A 14,770-nucleotide genomic window follows, 5' to 3' on the forward strand; every position below is an offset into this window, starting at 1 on the left:
TTCCAGGGTAAAATAGAACATGTTAAATGTGTCAGTTTATACACATTGACATTGTCAGACTTGTTATGTTGCCTTGGAGACCATATGGCAGCCCAGGAATGAAAACTACCCCCCATGAGATATAGTCCCCAGGATCACAACCAGCAGCTTGGGTTCGTCCGGGACCCAGTAAGTGCCCAGGACAGTGGGGATGTTCTATGCCGCCTTTAGGAATGCCCACCGGCCTTAAGGAGTTGGAGGACAACTGTAATAACAACAATATATTATTTTTTTTCCTACCCCCCAATTTAGAATATGGAAGAAGAAAGAAAAAAAAAAAAAAGACAAACCAACAACTCCTTACTACCGTTCGTATAGAACAGGATCCTTCAGCCATATACCTGCATTTTTCGTCAGACAGTTTGAAAACCAACAGTTCACTATGGTCTTCTCGGCTTCACTTCCTGGACACAAGCAAGGAATACCATAGAGATTGTTGTTTTTCAAACACCGCTGACTCAAAGTGTATGTATATGGCTAAAGGATCCGGTTATATACTAAAGGTAGGGATGTGGATTTCTAATTTTCTTCACATATACTTAATTTTAAAGCCTGATGAAGAGATTATATAAAAAAAAAAAAAAAAAATAGAAAAGAGCTTTGAAGTGAATGTTGTCCTTTAATAATATAAGCCTGCCTCCTTAGCCACACCCCCTCTTGCCAGAAATAATTCCTTATCACAGGGCTGTCCAGGGACAGTAGGGGGAGCAGCCCAATGGCCTTTCACACCAGGCAGACCCTGGTATCACTCAAAACCTGAAGCTCCTCTTTGGCTGGGACCGTACTATCAAATGTGCTGTTTGCAGTGATTAAAGGAACACTATATTCACAAAAACAACTTTAGCTCAACAAAGCAGTTTTAGTGTATAGATGATGCCTTCGTCGTGTCACTATTTAATTATCTGCTACTTAAGAGTTAAATCAGTTTTGTTTCGGTCTATGCAGCCATAGTCACACCATCCCTGACTGTGGCTGACAGCCTGCATTGGTGGAGGAAAATATACATATTTTCAATCAAATGGTTTCCTTTTCAATTAAAAGTTTCTCCTGCTCTTTAATTACACACAGGATGCTCCTGCGGGGTCTAACACGCTATTAACAGGGCAGGAGATAAGAAATGCTAAGTTAAAGAATCACTATAGGGTCAGGAACACAAACATGTATTCCTGACCTTAGTGTTAAAACCACCATCTAGCCCACCTGGGTCCCTCATGCCTCCAAAAATCTTACTGTATTCAAGCCAGAAGCTGTAACTCTGCATGCTGTCTGCCTCAGAAAAAACAAGCAGTCTGCTGACATCAGCAGAAGTGGTAGCCTGATCCAATCACAATGCTTCCCCATATGATTGGCTGAGACTGACAAGGAGACAGAGCCAGCATGATTCAAACACAGCCCTGGCCAATCAACATCTCCTCATAGAGATAAATTGAATCAATTAATCTCGGAGGAAAGTTCAGTGTCTGAATGCAGACGGAGGAGATACTGAATGTTTGGATGCATGTTAAGCAGCTATGACCCAGGAAGGATCTCTAACAGCCATCTGAGGAGTGGCCAGTGAAGTTATCACTAGGCTGCAATGTGAGCACTGCATTTTCTCTGAAGAGAGATTGTTTACAGCAAAAGGCCTAAAAGGTAATGATGCTACTCACCAGAACAAATTCAATAAGCTGTAGTTGTTTTGGTGACTATAGTGTCCCTTTAAAGGGCCACTATAGGCAGCCAGACCACTTCAGCTTAATGAAGTGGTCTGGGTACCAGGTCCCTCTAGGCTTAATCCAGCCTCTAGTGGCTGTCTCATTGACAGCCGCTAGAGGCGCTTCTCACTGTGATTTTCAGTGAGAAGACGCTGCCGTCCATAGGAAAGCATTGAGAATGCTTTCCTATGAGACTGGCTGAATGCGCGCGTGACTCTTGCCGCGCATGCAGCAGATGACGGCAGGAGGAGGAGATTCCCTAGCGCTGAGGGAGACCGGCGCTGGAAAAAGGTAAGTGTTTAACCCCTTCCCTAGCGCTGAGGGAGCCCGGTGCTGGAAAAAGGTAAGTGTTTAACCCCTTCCCTAGCGCTGAGGGAGCCCAGCGCTGGAAAAAGGTAAGTGTTTAACCCCTTCCCTAGCGCTGAAAAAAGGTAAGTGTTTAACCCCTTCCTCCCCCTTCACCCCGAGGGTAAGGGGGGCCCAAAGACTCTATAGAGCCAGGAAAACAAGTATGTTTTCCTGGCACTATAATGGTCCTTTAAGCAAAATTTGCAATAAAAGAAGTGTAATTATTAAATAACTCTTTAGAGGAAGTGTAAGTCACAACCAGGAAGCTGTGACTAAGGCTGCATTAACAAGGTGATTTAACGCCTAAATGGCAGAGAATGGAGCATATAGACTGCAGGGGCATGATCTATACGGCTTCATTAAGCTAAACGTTTTTTGGAGACTACAGTCTCACTTTAAAACCTGCCAGCACTGTGAGGGAGACTTTCAAGGTAAAAAAAACTATTTTAAAATGCAGCATTCTAACTACCTAGTGGCTACTACAGAGCTAATCACAGACACGCATGTTATATAACTTTCTTTGATGCAGTTAATGTCAGTCTACACTACTTTTAATTAAGCTTACTGCCTTCCCACTCTCTGACACAACCTGTATTATTAACCTGTTAGTTACATAAAAATGTGCAGTTCTCTTATATGTCACAGTATAACGCCTTGTGAATTGTCTATAATTGTTACCGTGACAAAATAAGCATGTGTCAAATTTTTGCACAACAAAAATAAAGAAAAAAAAATAAAAATGCAGCATTCCATTACTTACCAAAAGAGTCTTTACGTTTGGTGTTATTCGAGTCATTACATCACCCACGAAATAAAGAGACGAGAGTCAGGTTGGCTTAGTTATTTATTAATATTATTCAGAAATGCGTTTCTGGCCAGTGTGATTAAATAGAAACTGCTAGTTCTATCAGTGATGGAGAATCCCAAATAACCACGCACTCTGGCAGGCACACACTATTTCCCCACAGAGTTGCAATACTGCACCCATACAGCTAGATGTGCAATCAAAAAATGCACTCTAGTATTAGTCCTGTTGCACGAGGTTAGGAGGGAGACAGCTGTGGAAGGATTTAAAAATGTGTAAATAATTCTTAATTTCCCAAACCGTTTGACTCCTCAAGTTGAAGGACTGAGGGACTTGGCAAAGAAACAAAATGGCCACCAGAGTGCATGTATAATAGGCTATGGAATTATGTCCATGAGAAAGGGGAAGCTCTCCTTTTGACCAGCAGAACCAATTCTCCCCCTTTAAAGAAGTTTGGAAAGTTAAGGGTATAAATATGTTTTTAGGAACTCAGAGAGAGGAGGAATGAAAGGAAATGTTTAATGTTTCTGGCAATGCACCCATGTAATTAAAATAAAATATATAATATATATTTATATCTGAGGGGCCAAGAAAATGCAATACGGCACTCAGAAATTGAATATCACATAAAAATATTGGATATTGCCTGCATAGATGTCAATACCTGGGCACCCTATTGCAGAAAAAATGAGGGATAAAAAAAAAAAAAACTCCCAAGAATATGATGTGAAACAAATGCTCATCTCTGCACACTTATAAAGGGTAAGGAGAATGACAAATTGTCGTCATTTAAATCCTCCCCTAAAAATAGCCATCCATTGACGAATTGGGGAAAAAATAAAATATATGTATATATAATATTCTCTCACCCTGTCTATCTTATCATACACACACACACGCAAAAAAGTCAAGTTTAAATTCTATACTTTTTTTTTAGACAAAAAAAAAATGCCCTTACCTCCCCCCTACCACCCCCCCAAAAAAAAAAAAAAAAAAAAAGCCTAAGCAACTGCATATATAAAAAAAAAGGATCTAAACATTTATATCAACACAACAGAAAGGATTAAAATTAACATTTTTATAAGGGAAGTGAGGATTTCATGTTTATTAACTTTAATTTTTTTTTTTTTATTCATTTATTTTTCCTCCATCTCCCTTTGCCTTAAATAGCAACATGATTTTGCAGAGAGCAGGGAGGAAGCACTGTTGGAATATGGAACATGAGAATACAATGATGCAAGGAATTTGATGAAAAATGTAAGACTGTCCCAACTTTGCTCCCCTGTTATATGTGCACTGAGAGGTGTAATGGGGGTTGTAGAAAATATTTTGAAAACCACATTTTGGAATAATGCAGCATTTTCTTCCTAAAGAAACAGAGTGGGGGTTAACATATAAACCTCCCAATCACCATTTTGTCCTCTAAGTCTTCACAAATTGCATCCAATGAAGAGAAAAAATAAAAAACAATTTAATAAATCAAGCTAGACAGGTTTTAGAGGAAATACAAAATGTTCTATCCTCTTCATTACGATATTCTTCTTCAGGTGTAGAATTCTATGTTACTGCACAGTCCGTAGAAAAGGCCAAGATGGGGCATAAACTTTGTATGTATATATTTATATATATATATCTATATCTATATCTGTTGTGTTCAACAAATTCTTTGTTCCGACTGGATTTGTGCCTCCAAAAATCGGAAGTGGACCTGATTTATTTAACCATGCGGAAACAAAAAGAAAAAAGAAAAAAAAAATTAAGATCAATCCAGTTACACCCTCAAAACCATGCTCCAGGAAATGAGAACTTTGCCTCTTTTAGGGATTGGAAAGGGGGTAAAGCACTTATTTGTCTATTAAAAAGGACTTAACATTTTAAAGCAGGGAGTGGAGAGGAGAGAGAGATTGAGGGTGAAAAATACACCATTTAAAATAAGAAATAGTAAAGGATTTCAAGATGTAAGCCAAGTCTACCCAGAGGCATAAAAAGTTTTTTTTTTTTTTTTGCTTTTTTTTTTTTTTTTTTTAAGGTCAAGAGGAGTTTGGGAAAAGGAGAAAAAAAAATTAAATCCTGCGATATTCCTGTGCACGATTTCTCTGGAATGCTGCCACACCTTTGAAATAGTGCTACCCAGATTCCCATCTGCAGAAGAACTGTTGGTATAAATAGGAGCAGGAATGGGAGGGTGGTGGAATAGGGCCGTCCTTCAATGCACGGTGGAAGGTGGGAAATGGGAGGGATACAGTGCGGGGAAAACTGTCCTCTTTTAGTTTCTCTCACGTTCTCTGGGTTTGCGCATGTAATTTGTGTGTCTGGTTTTTCTGTCATTACTGCATTCATTATTTCCACGTTGAAGATTGGGTAAGGGAGCGAGATGGAATCATGTCTAGGAGGTATTCCCGTTGGCGGTCCACAGCTGCCGACTTATGCACAGTGAGGCCAGGATTCACAAAGGTTAAAGTTCCTCCTAGGATAAAAACAACCCCAAAACACATTTGTTAGTATAGGACTCGATTCTTCATAACTTGCAAGATGTTAAATACTCTCTATACACACACAATACTTTAATTTATACTTCTAACCGCAAAGACTATATTAAATATCCTTAATATCTGCAACCCACACTTTCGTAGATAAGCACCATGGGAAAATTGTTTACCTCTGGGTTGAACATTTATTTATCGTTTCTCGAGTAGGTCATCTGAATGTAGGAACTTGGGGAAACTAGGAAGTTATGCAGGTTATTTTATTCAAGTGAAACTTATTAATGTATTTTGTTTTATATTTAAACCGAGGCTAACAAACACCTAAAAAAATAAATTTAAAAAAAATAAAATAGAAAATTTATACCTTTACCACAATTTTTTTTTTTTGGAGGTGCAGGTATCATCCCATTGTACAGCGCTGCGGAATTTGTTGGCGCTATATAAATAATAATAATAATAATAATTTATAAGATAACCATAACTTTTAGAATGGACATTTATGCATTACTTTTAAAACGTTATTTACAGTTTCGTCATGCAAATAGATTTAGAATTTCATGGCAAGATAGCCGATTTAAGTCATCTTGCTTTTCAGCTCAATTATAGAAAACTAAACCTTAAATTTCTGACAATTCACACAGCACTGATTAACCCTGAATGAGTTTTGTTAACAAAACTAGTCTCTAAATTTTATCCCTTGTAATGGTCTCTGAGATGGTATGATTACACCTACCTGCATTGATTGGGCTCTTCTTCCAGTTTCCTGATGCCATGTTGCCCTTGTTGATGGAACGCTCTCCAGGTTTAACAGTCCGGTTGGCAAGGGTGGCTGCATTAGTCAGCTTGGTCGTAGAAGGAAACGTGTGCAGAACGCCTCGTGTGGTCCCTGACAGTCCTCGAGATATTGGTGTTGGACTCTTAAATAAATAAATAAATAAATAAATAAATAAAATAGGGAAAGGTTTAGCTAAAATTCATGAATATTAACCTAGACAACATTCATAAAAAAAAAATTGTTCTACTAAAACTATTCCTTTCAGGGACCATTTGGAGAGATAGACTACATAAAGAGGTATTCCCACGATATTGTCCTGCATTCTTTATATCCATTTATCTGCCCTTTGGCTCTTTTTTGTCCTTTTCATAGTAATGTTAACCTAATTTCACCTGTTTCAAAGAATGGTGTTGTACAGGATGTTCTGGCTTTGTTTGTGCGGGTGAGGAGCTCTGTTGCAATATCCTCTGCTCAATCTCCTGCTCCTGCTGGAGAGCCTTGACAAATGCAGCCTTCAGACGGTTTGTATGCTCAGCCTTCAGTGCCTTTTTCTGGTTGGAGGTCATGCACACCTCACACATGATGGTCCCATTCTTCTCCTGCCTCCATCGGCTGGTAAAGTCTGTCTTGCATTGAGCACAGCTATAAGGTTCATGAGAAGAAGGAGCCGGTATGGTTTTACCTGTGGAAGAGCATGTTTGGTGAATCTCAGGTCAGAAAATACATACCTTTGTGAGTTCATTTTTGACAAGAAATTTATTAGTTTGAAGAGTTTATGCAATGGGACAAATTGCATGTAAATGCCATCTCCTATTTCCTGATGAATATACAAATCATTCGTACCACTCACAAATAACTGTGTTTAAACCATAAAATAAGCCCATCAATTAAACACTTATTTTGCCAACAAATCCTTTAGTTCAGAGTTGCCAAAATGTAGATCCCCAGATGTTGTGAACTACAACTCCCATGATGCTTTGCTTGCCTTTAGAATGGCAAGGTATCATTAAAGCTGTAGTTTGAAAACATCTGTGTATTTACCATGTAGGCACTCCCTGCTCTAGTTTATGGTTGTTTTACCCTTTTCAACCCTACACTGTCCCTCTTGACCCAAAGTTCATTCATACCTTGAGTCTCCAAGAGATTTTGCACCACTTCTTCCAGCCCCACTAGATAAATGAACTCATTATTCGCTGCACTTGGCAGGAAGTTAAGCTCAGGAGCAGGTGGCTTAGGAGGAGGTATCTCCAGCAAAGTCTTTTCCAGCTGCTTGCGAAGGGCCAACTTAGCAGCAGCTTGCCGGCTGGCAGGGGAGTCATTTGAGTTAATGCTTGATGAGATGCTGGTGGCACTACTTGTTGTTCCAGCTGAACCTTTCAAAGACGTTGGGGATGCCTACAGATGAGATGAAAAATAAATTTAGTAATAGCATACTTTTTTGTAAACCTAGCGCACACACACACTATATATATATATATATCCCATAGAAAAAAATGTATCCAATTTTAGCACAAAAATTAATCAATGACTGAATATTTTTGTGGTGCAGTAAACATATGGATTCATAACCGATTAAGTTTGTGGTGCAGCAAAGAGATTTATTTTGGTTTATACAGGTCTATTGTTGGCTCACAACTACAACACTCTTTAAAACCCATAAGAATTATTTTTTATGGTTTAAACAAATGTAACATTGCAGAACAAGTTAAATAGTTTAAAGATGCTCTGTCTTTCAAGGTTTTTTGTGTATTTCGCAAAGACCCTGATGGTGACTTAGTAGCTTGTAGTTCATTGGCCCGGGGTGCAGTGGCAGGTACATTTTCCTTGCCTGCAGCTGTCCCTCAAGACTGCCACCAGGAACATCCGGTGGATCCTCTTCAGCTCCTGGTGCTTTATCTTCCAGGAGCCAACATCAGAATAAAACACTGATGTCTATGGATTACAGTTTGGGGAAATGATAAAAGACTGAGCTGTCACCTTAAAGTTTTGTCACGTGTAGGAAAAATGTATAGGACAAATAGTCGCTACTTGGTCTCAGAATATATTTTGACTGCGATGGAATTTCAGTAAAATTCAAACAGTTAATTCTAGAATTTCATAGTGGTTTTATCTTTATGAAATACTCATTTAGGAGGATGGGAAAGTGCGGGGGTGACAGAGCCACTTTAAGCTTTACTGAGTTATAATTTCATCTATAATCTATTACGGTAATCAAAAGCTTGAACCAGTGACCTCTTAATTTGTGACTAACGAACGGTATTAAAATGCAAAAAGCTATATATAGTAAAACATATCTGATGAAATTAAACTGACATTTTTATTATTTTTTATCCCACATAAATGAATGCTCCTTTATATCATAAAATAGAAAATACAGTTCATTTAATAACTCACTTGTGGTATGTTGACTAAAAGACTTGTGTTGGGGACATTTGCCACACGTATCAGGCCTTGCTGGATTATTCTTTGCCCCTGCATTTGAACATTAGGTACAGAAGCCCGGGGGGCTAGCAGTAGAGGAGGTGGTCCTGTGCTCGGGTGCTGTCTGATGTTGTGAATCTGGTGGGGGGATACAGAGATGGGCTGATGGTGGGAGAGGGGAGTAAAAGAAAGATTGAAATATGCATTTAAGAATAAAGAAGACACATAGTAAAAGAAGCAATTAGTCATTGGACAATGGTTCTTGATCTATGGGTCAGAGCTCAATATTGGATCTCCATGCTATTTCACAGAATCCCAAATAGTTGTAGTGGGCACATATCCATGTGGATCATGGCAACTGTGATATTATAATTGTAGCAGCACTGCTTTTTCCAGTGCAATGTCACACAAGAGTGTCGAATAAGTTTCTGAGCTAGTGCCCTGTGCTTAGTTTAGGAAACGGTAAAAAACAAACAAACCAAAAGATCAAGAACCACTGTCCTAGGAGCATGTTATTTTTTTTCCTCCAGAAAACAAAAAAAAATATTGCAGGTTTAAACCTACATTTAGCATCTTGTGATACCACTTTAAAAAGTGAGGAAACCATTTGCCAGAAGGAAATAAAGAAATCAGTTTGAAAATATACAAGTGTAGATGTCAAAACGATCTACAAATCACATTTCAGGTTTAACAAATAACTACAGATAGGATATAACATATAGGTTTCCCTTGAGATCCATGTCTGCCTCTAAGATCATGTACCCATGTAAACACTAGTTTGAAGAAATCAAAGTTAATTTTACTACATTGTGAGAGAATATTTGACATACGAATAACGATTACAGGTTTCGACCCATTGCCTCACCTAAGTTTCCCCATACGTTTGTGTAATGTAATATATAGATGATGCAGCTAGTACAAAGCGCCTAGGCTACCTCAGAGAGCTACATTACTTTAACGAGAAGACTTTGTTATGGACACTTTACACTGAGGATGTTTAATTTAAAATGAATATGATCGATCATAATCTAGTCACCAACAATGCACAAGAGCTATTCTTAATGCAGGACAATGACACTTACCTGTGCTCCTCTAACAAGAGTTGGCATAACTATCTGTGTAGACTGTTTTGATGGTGTTTGCTGCCCACCTCGTACCAAGGGTGGTGGGATAACTGTGCCAGAGATCCGTGAAGTGACCTTGACATAAAAAAAACACATTAAGTTAGTGTGTGTGGGGTTTGGAAGGTAGGGATGGGGCAAAAACAAGACAACTAAACAGGAGCCTGGCATGTGAGGTTTACTCTATACCTTCTGAGGAGCAGTCTCTTTTTGGATCTGACTTTGCCGTAGCTTCTTTAGAAGAACGAGCTTGGCTTCCTCTAACCGTAATTCTTCTTTCAGCTGCTTGATCACTCTCTCCCGCTCCTCCGGACTGCTCTTTTGCAATAGCTGTAGCAAAGATTAAAGAATAAAACTGAATTGTCCAATAACACTGCTTAAAAAAATGCAGATTATATTACAAGCATAACAAGGACTTGAAGGAAAAAGGGACACTAGAAAGTAGGAGCTGTGTACAGATACTAAAAATGCAAATGTTATGGGACATCAACTGCAGATCACAAGTAGGACATGTAGGTGATGCACAAGTGAATTTTGAATTTGCAAAAATGTATAGCAAAAATCAAAAAGGTTATGGTGGGGAAAAATTGTGATTGAAAACCTTTTCAACCTGAAGTCTGTGGATAGTAAATACAATGTTAAACAAAAATCTGCACACAAGGCAAGCCATAAGACTTGCTTTTCCCACAGAAATCACATTTGCAGCGATGTTGCTACTGCAAAGGATTCTGGGTAGGCATATGCAAAATTAGTTCAACAAAGAATCACATTTTTGCATCATTACATTTTAAACATGGATTCCTTTGCGTCTGTTTGCTGTATACAACAGCTTTGAAACACAGCTTAGGAAAAGATGCAAAGCCAGTGAACCACTCATGGACAGCGGTTTCATTGTTAATGCAAATCATCGGCATGAGGTTGGTTACTGGTTGGCTATTGAAGCAAAAAACTCTGTGGAAAAAGCAAATCTTATAGCTTGACTGGTGTGCAGATTTTTGTTTAACATTGTATTAACTATCCAAAAATATACAGGTGATACGAAAAATTAGAATATCGTGCAAAAGTTCATTTATTTCAGTAGTGCAATGTAAAAGGGGAAACTAATATATGAGATAGACGCATTACATGCAAAGCAAGATAGTTCAAGCCGTGATTTGTCATAAGTGCGATGATTATGGCTTACAGCTCATGAAAACCCCAAATCCACAATCTCAGTAAATTAGAATGTTACATGCAATCAAAACAAGGAGTGTACATAGAACAATATCAGACCTCTGAAAAGTATAAGCATGCATATAGACTCAGTACTTGGTTTGGGCCCCTTTTGTGGCAATTACTTCCTCAATGCGGCGTGGCATGGAAGCTAACAGCCTGTGGCACTGCTGAGGTGTTATGGAAGACCAATATGCTTCAATAGCGGCCTTCAGCTCTTCTGCATTGTTCGGTCTCATGTCTCATCTTTCCCTTGGCAATGCCCCATAGATTCTTTATGGGGTTCAGGTAAGGCGAGTTTGCTGGCCAATCAAGCACAGCAATCCTGCTGGAAAATGAAGTCAGCATCCCCATAAAGCTCGTCTGCGGAATGAAGCATGAAGTGCTCCAAAATCTCCCGGTAGACGGCTGTGTTGACCCTGGACTTAATGAAGCACACAGTGGACCGGCAGATGACATGGGTCCCCAAATCAACACAGACTGTGGAAACTTCACACTGGACTTCAAGCATCTTGCAGTGTCTGCCTCTCCATTCTTCCTCCAGACTCTGGGTCCTTGGTTTCCAAATGAGATGCAAAAGTTGCTCTCATCAGAAAAGAGGACTTTGGACCACTGAGCAACAGACCAGGTCTGTTTTTCTTTAGCCCAGGTAAGACGCTTCTGACGTTGTTTGTTGTTCAGGAGCGGCTTGACAAGAGGAATACGACATCTGAAGCCCATATCCAGGATCCGTCTGTGTGTGGTGGCTCTTGATGCACTGACTCCAGCCTCAGTCCACTCCTTGTGAAAGTCCTCAACACTTTTGAATGGCCTTTTCCTGACAATCCTCTCCAGGCTGCGGTCATCCGTGCTGCTTGTGCACTTTGGGAAGGTCTAACTTCATTTGCAATTACCTTTTGAGGCTTTCCCTACTTATAGAGTGTGTCAATGATAGTTTTCTGCACATCTGTCAGGTCAGCAGTCTTCCCCATGACTGTGATTCCTACTGAACCAGACTGAGATACCATTTAAAGGCTCAGAAACCCTTTAAAAGGTGTTATGGCTTACTTGGTTGATTAGAATGGGACACTGTGAGCCTAGAATATTGCACCTTTTCACAATATTCTAATTTACTGAGATTGTGGATTTGGGGTTCTTTCCCTGTCAGGATCTGCTCATTTCGGTCTGCTCTAGTTTTCTTTTAAACGCAAGACAAAGTAGGGACTAGGGGGACTCAGGAAGTGGCGGAGAGCCAGTAGCTCCCTCCTTGTAATAAACCAAACAAACGAAGAGGTCTTCGTTCATTCGTTTGAAAATTCTATTCATTTATTAGTCTTTCTGATGAATGAATGGACACAATTAGCGTTCGCATCCCCAAGTGTTTAACTGGGCAAGCGCGGGAATTTCACAGCGCTGTCCCAGAGGGACTACATCTACCCACACAAAGATGGCTGCGTCCAGGACCCAAGTCCGGGCAGAAAAAGATGGGGGAGAAAAAAAAAAAAAGGTAAGCTGGGGGGCTTAGAGGCATTTGGAGGTGACTAGGTGGGACAATCAAATGTAGTGCAGTCGGGAGGGGGGTTAAAAACTGAATTCGGCCATGACAGTGCTGCTTTAAGCAAACCTCAAGAGAATATATTATAGTATTTTGTTTTGTAAAGAAAATAGCAACAGCTCACCAAGAATGCCTCAGAGTTGGGCTCTTTTGCTGGCCTGGTCAAGCCATTCATCCGTGGACTAGAAGGTTCATTATCCGACAACACAATCACATCTGGAGAAGGGACCCGCTTTTCTCTCTTCATGTCACTGTAATTGAGAGGGAATTTAGAGAAAAACAAATAAATATCAATCTGACGTGCCAACTTAACCCCTTCCCGCCAGGTGACGGACGAGGTCCATCATGGCGGGGAGACCCTTAACGCCAGCTGACGGACCTTGTCCGTCAAGCGTTAAAATTAACTCCAGATCACCGCGATTGCGGGGTTAACGGTGCTCCAGTCTGCCTCTGTATTAGAGGTAGACCGGGAGCACTCAATCGTGCGGTCCCTGCAGCAGTGCTCGCTCTGACAGGCTGTCAGAGTGAGCACATGTGCTGCATGTACTTACCTTCTGCCTCTGCCAAATAAAAATTAACCACTTCCCTGCCAGTCGATCACTGCCTACAGTGATCAAAATACAGATTACAGTATTATACTGTGATCTAATTTTTTTTTAACCCCTGAGGATCAATTTTTTTTTTTTTTTTAACCCTCAGGGGTTCAATTTAATTAATTTAAATATTTTATAATGATATATGTTGCTAGCTGGGGTGGGAGTTATGGGAAAGTGGGGAATTTACAGTTAGTGCTGCTTACTGCTAATTAGGGGTCAACGGTAAAAAAAAATAAAAAAAATAAAAAAAAAAAAGCTTATAAAAATGTTAAATCGGTAAAAAAAATAAAAGTTAAGAAAGTTTAGGAAAGTTTTAAAAAATGTATAAGCAAAACAAAAGTTTAAAAAAAAAATACATTTAAAAACGCTCATTACTACTACATCTGGAACAAACAAGAGAAAAAATGATCCCACGCTAAGGTTCAAAATACACCTTTTGAATTACCCTAGGTGTATTCTTTAATAAATAGTATGTGTTTGTGGGGAAGTTTCAATAACCAATCATCTAAACTACTCCAAAACGGAACATGGACACAGCACATCGTAAAACTTAAAAGTTAGAGGGGAAAAAAAAAAAAAATCTTAATTGCTGCGTCTCAAATGTACCCATTCCAAAAAAAACAAACAAAAAAACGGTACAAGCTAGCGAAAAAATGATCCCACACCAAGGTTCTAAATATGCCTTTTGAAATACCCTGGGAGGTCTTCTTTAAGAAATGGATTATATAGCCTGATAAAATACTCTAAAATGGGACATGGGCCCAGTGTAAAAATTTAAAGTTTGAAGTTTTAAAACAAAAAACTGGAAGGGCTGTGTCAGAAGACTTAGCTGAGCATAATTTGGGGGGTTTGAACTTAGTGGCACATATTAAATATACAAAATGTCCAAAAATAATTTACCACATACTTTGGCATATATTGGTGAAAAACTTTGGGGCATGTTAAGGCACAATATGCACCATATGAGATACCCTGGAGTGTCTACTTTTACAAATGGTAAGCCTTTGTGGGGGGGGGGGGGGGGGGGGGGGGGGGGTTAACAGTCAAACTGCTACAATACACCAAATTGAAGCATAGGCCAATTAAATCAGTCTCTCAAAATTCTACTTTGAATACTGAAAAGGACAGGTCTCCTATATGGCACTGTAGCTTCACGAAATAGTGCCAAAGACATACAATGGGGGTATCGTTGTACTCAGCAGATGAAGCTGAACACAAAATAAAGTTTTGTGCAAGAATAGCACACACCCACTTTACAAAATACACATGAGAAGTTCCTCGTTATTAGGGATCGACCGATATTGATTTTTTTTAGAGCCGATACCGATATTCTGTGAACTTTCAGGCCGATAGCTGATATAATTTGCCGATATTCTGTACATTTACCATTTTGGAAAATAAAAACAATTTCTAAAGGTAAATGCACAAAATATAAATGCCACGTGTAGTGGATGCAGTGTGTTTAGACAAGGGAGCTGTGTGTGTTTGTGTAGTGTGAGTGTAGTGGATGCAGTGTGTGTGTGTGTGTGTGTGTGTTTTGTAGATGCAGTGTGTATTTGTCTAGTGTGTATATAATGAAAGCAGAGTGTGTGTGTAGTGTGCGTAAAGTGGATGCAGTGTGTGTGTAAAGTGAATGCTGTATATATTAAATGCAGAGTGTGTTTGTGTAGTGTGTGTATATAAGAAATGCAGTGTGTGTGTATTTGTGTATAGTGAATGTAGTGTGTTTATATAATGCA

The 14,770-nt window shown here is 39.4% G+C and overlaps 1 protein-coding gene across 5 annotated transcripts in view; it reads right to left on the bottom strand.

Annotated features, from left to right (window-relative positions):
- Window positions 1-3,949: 3,949 nt before the first annotated feature.
- GATAD2A (GATA zinc finger domain containing 2A) overlaps window positions 3,950-14,770 on the bottom strand; it is a 69,792-nt gene continuing 58,971 nt past the window's right edge. For 2 of the 5 annotated variants that reach the window (XM_063455358.1, XM_063455354.1), the window contains exons 3-11: window positions 12,560-12,686; window positions 9,879-10,019; window positions 9,651-9,767; window positions 8,542-8,730; window positions 7,275-7,542; window positions 6,540-6,829; window positions 6,106-6,289; window positions 5,737-5,808; window positions 3,950-5,353 (exon numbers count right to left, since the gene is read on the bottom strand). In XM_063455358.1, the coding sequence (XP_063311428.1) occupies window positions 5,226-5,353; window positions 5,737-5,808; window positions 6,106-6,289; window positions 6,540-6,829; window positions 7,275-7,542; window positions 8,542-8,730; window positions 9,651-9,767; window positions 9,879-10,019; window positions 12,560-12,686 (1,516 nt within the window). In that variant the 3' untranslated portion in view covers window positions 3,950-5,225. The remainder of the gene's footprint in view (window positions 5,354-5,736; window positions 5,809-6,105; window positions 6,290-6,539; window positions 6,830-7,274; window positions 7,543-8,541; window positions 8,731-9,650; window positions 9,768-9,878; window positions 10,020-12,559; window positions 12,687-14,770) is intronic. The other 3 variants (XM_063455355.1, XM_063455359.1, XM_063455357.1) reach the window with 3 other exon arrangements.

Source organism: Pelobates fuscus, chromosome 5, assembly GCF_036172605.1.
Source record: "Pelobates fuscus isolate aPelFus1 chromosome 5, aPelFus1.pri, whole genome shotgun sequence".
Taxonomy (NCBI): domain Eukaryota; kingdom Metazoa; phylum Chordata; class Amphibia; order Anura; family Pelobatidae; genus Pelobates; species Pelobates fuscus.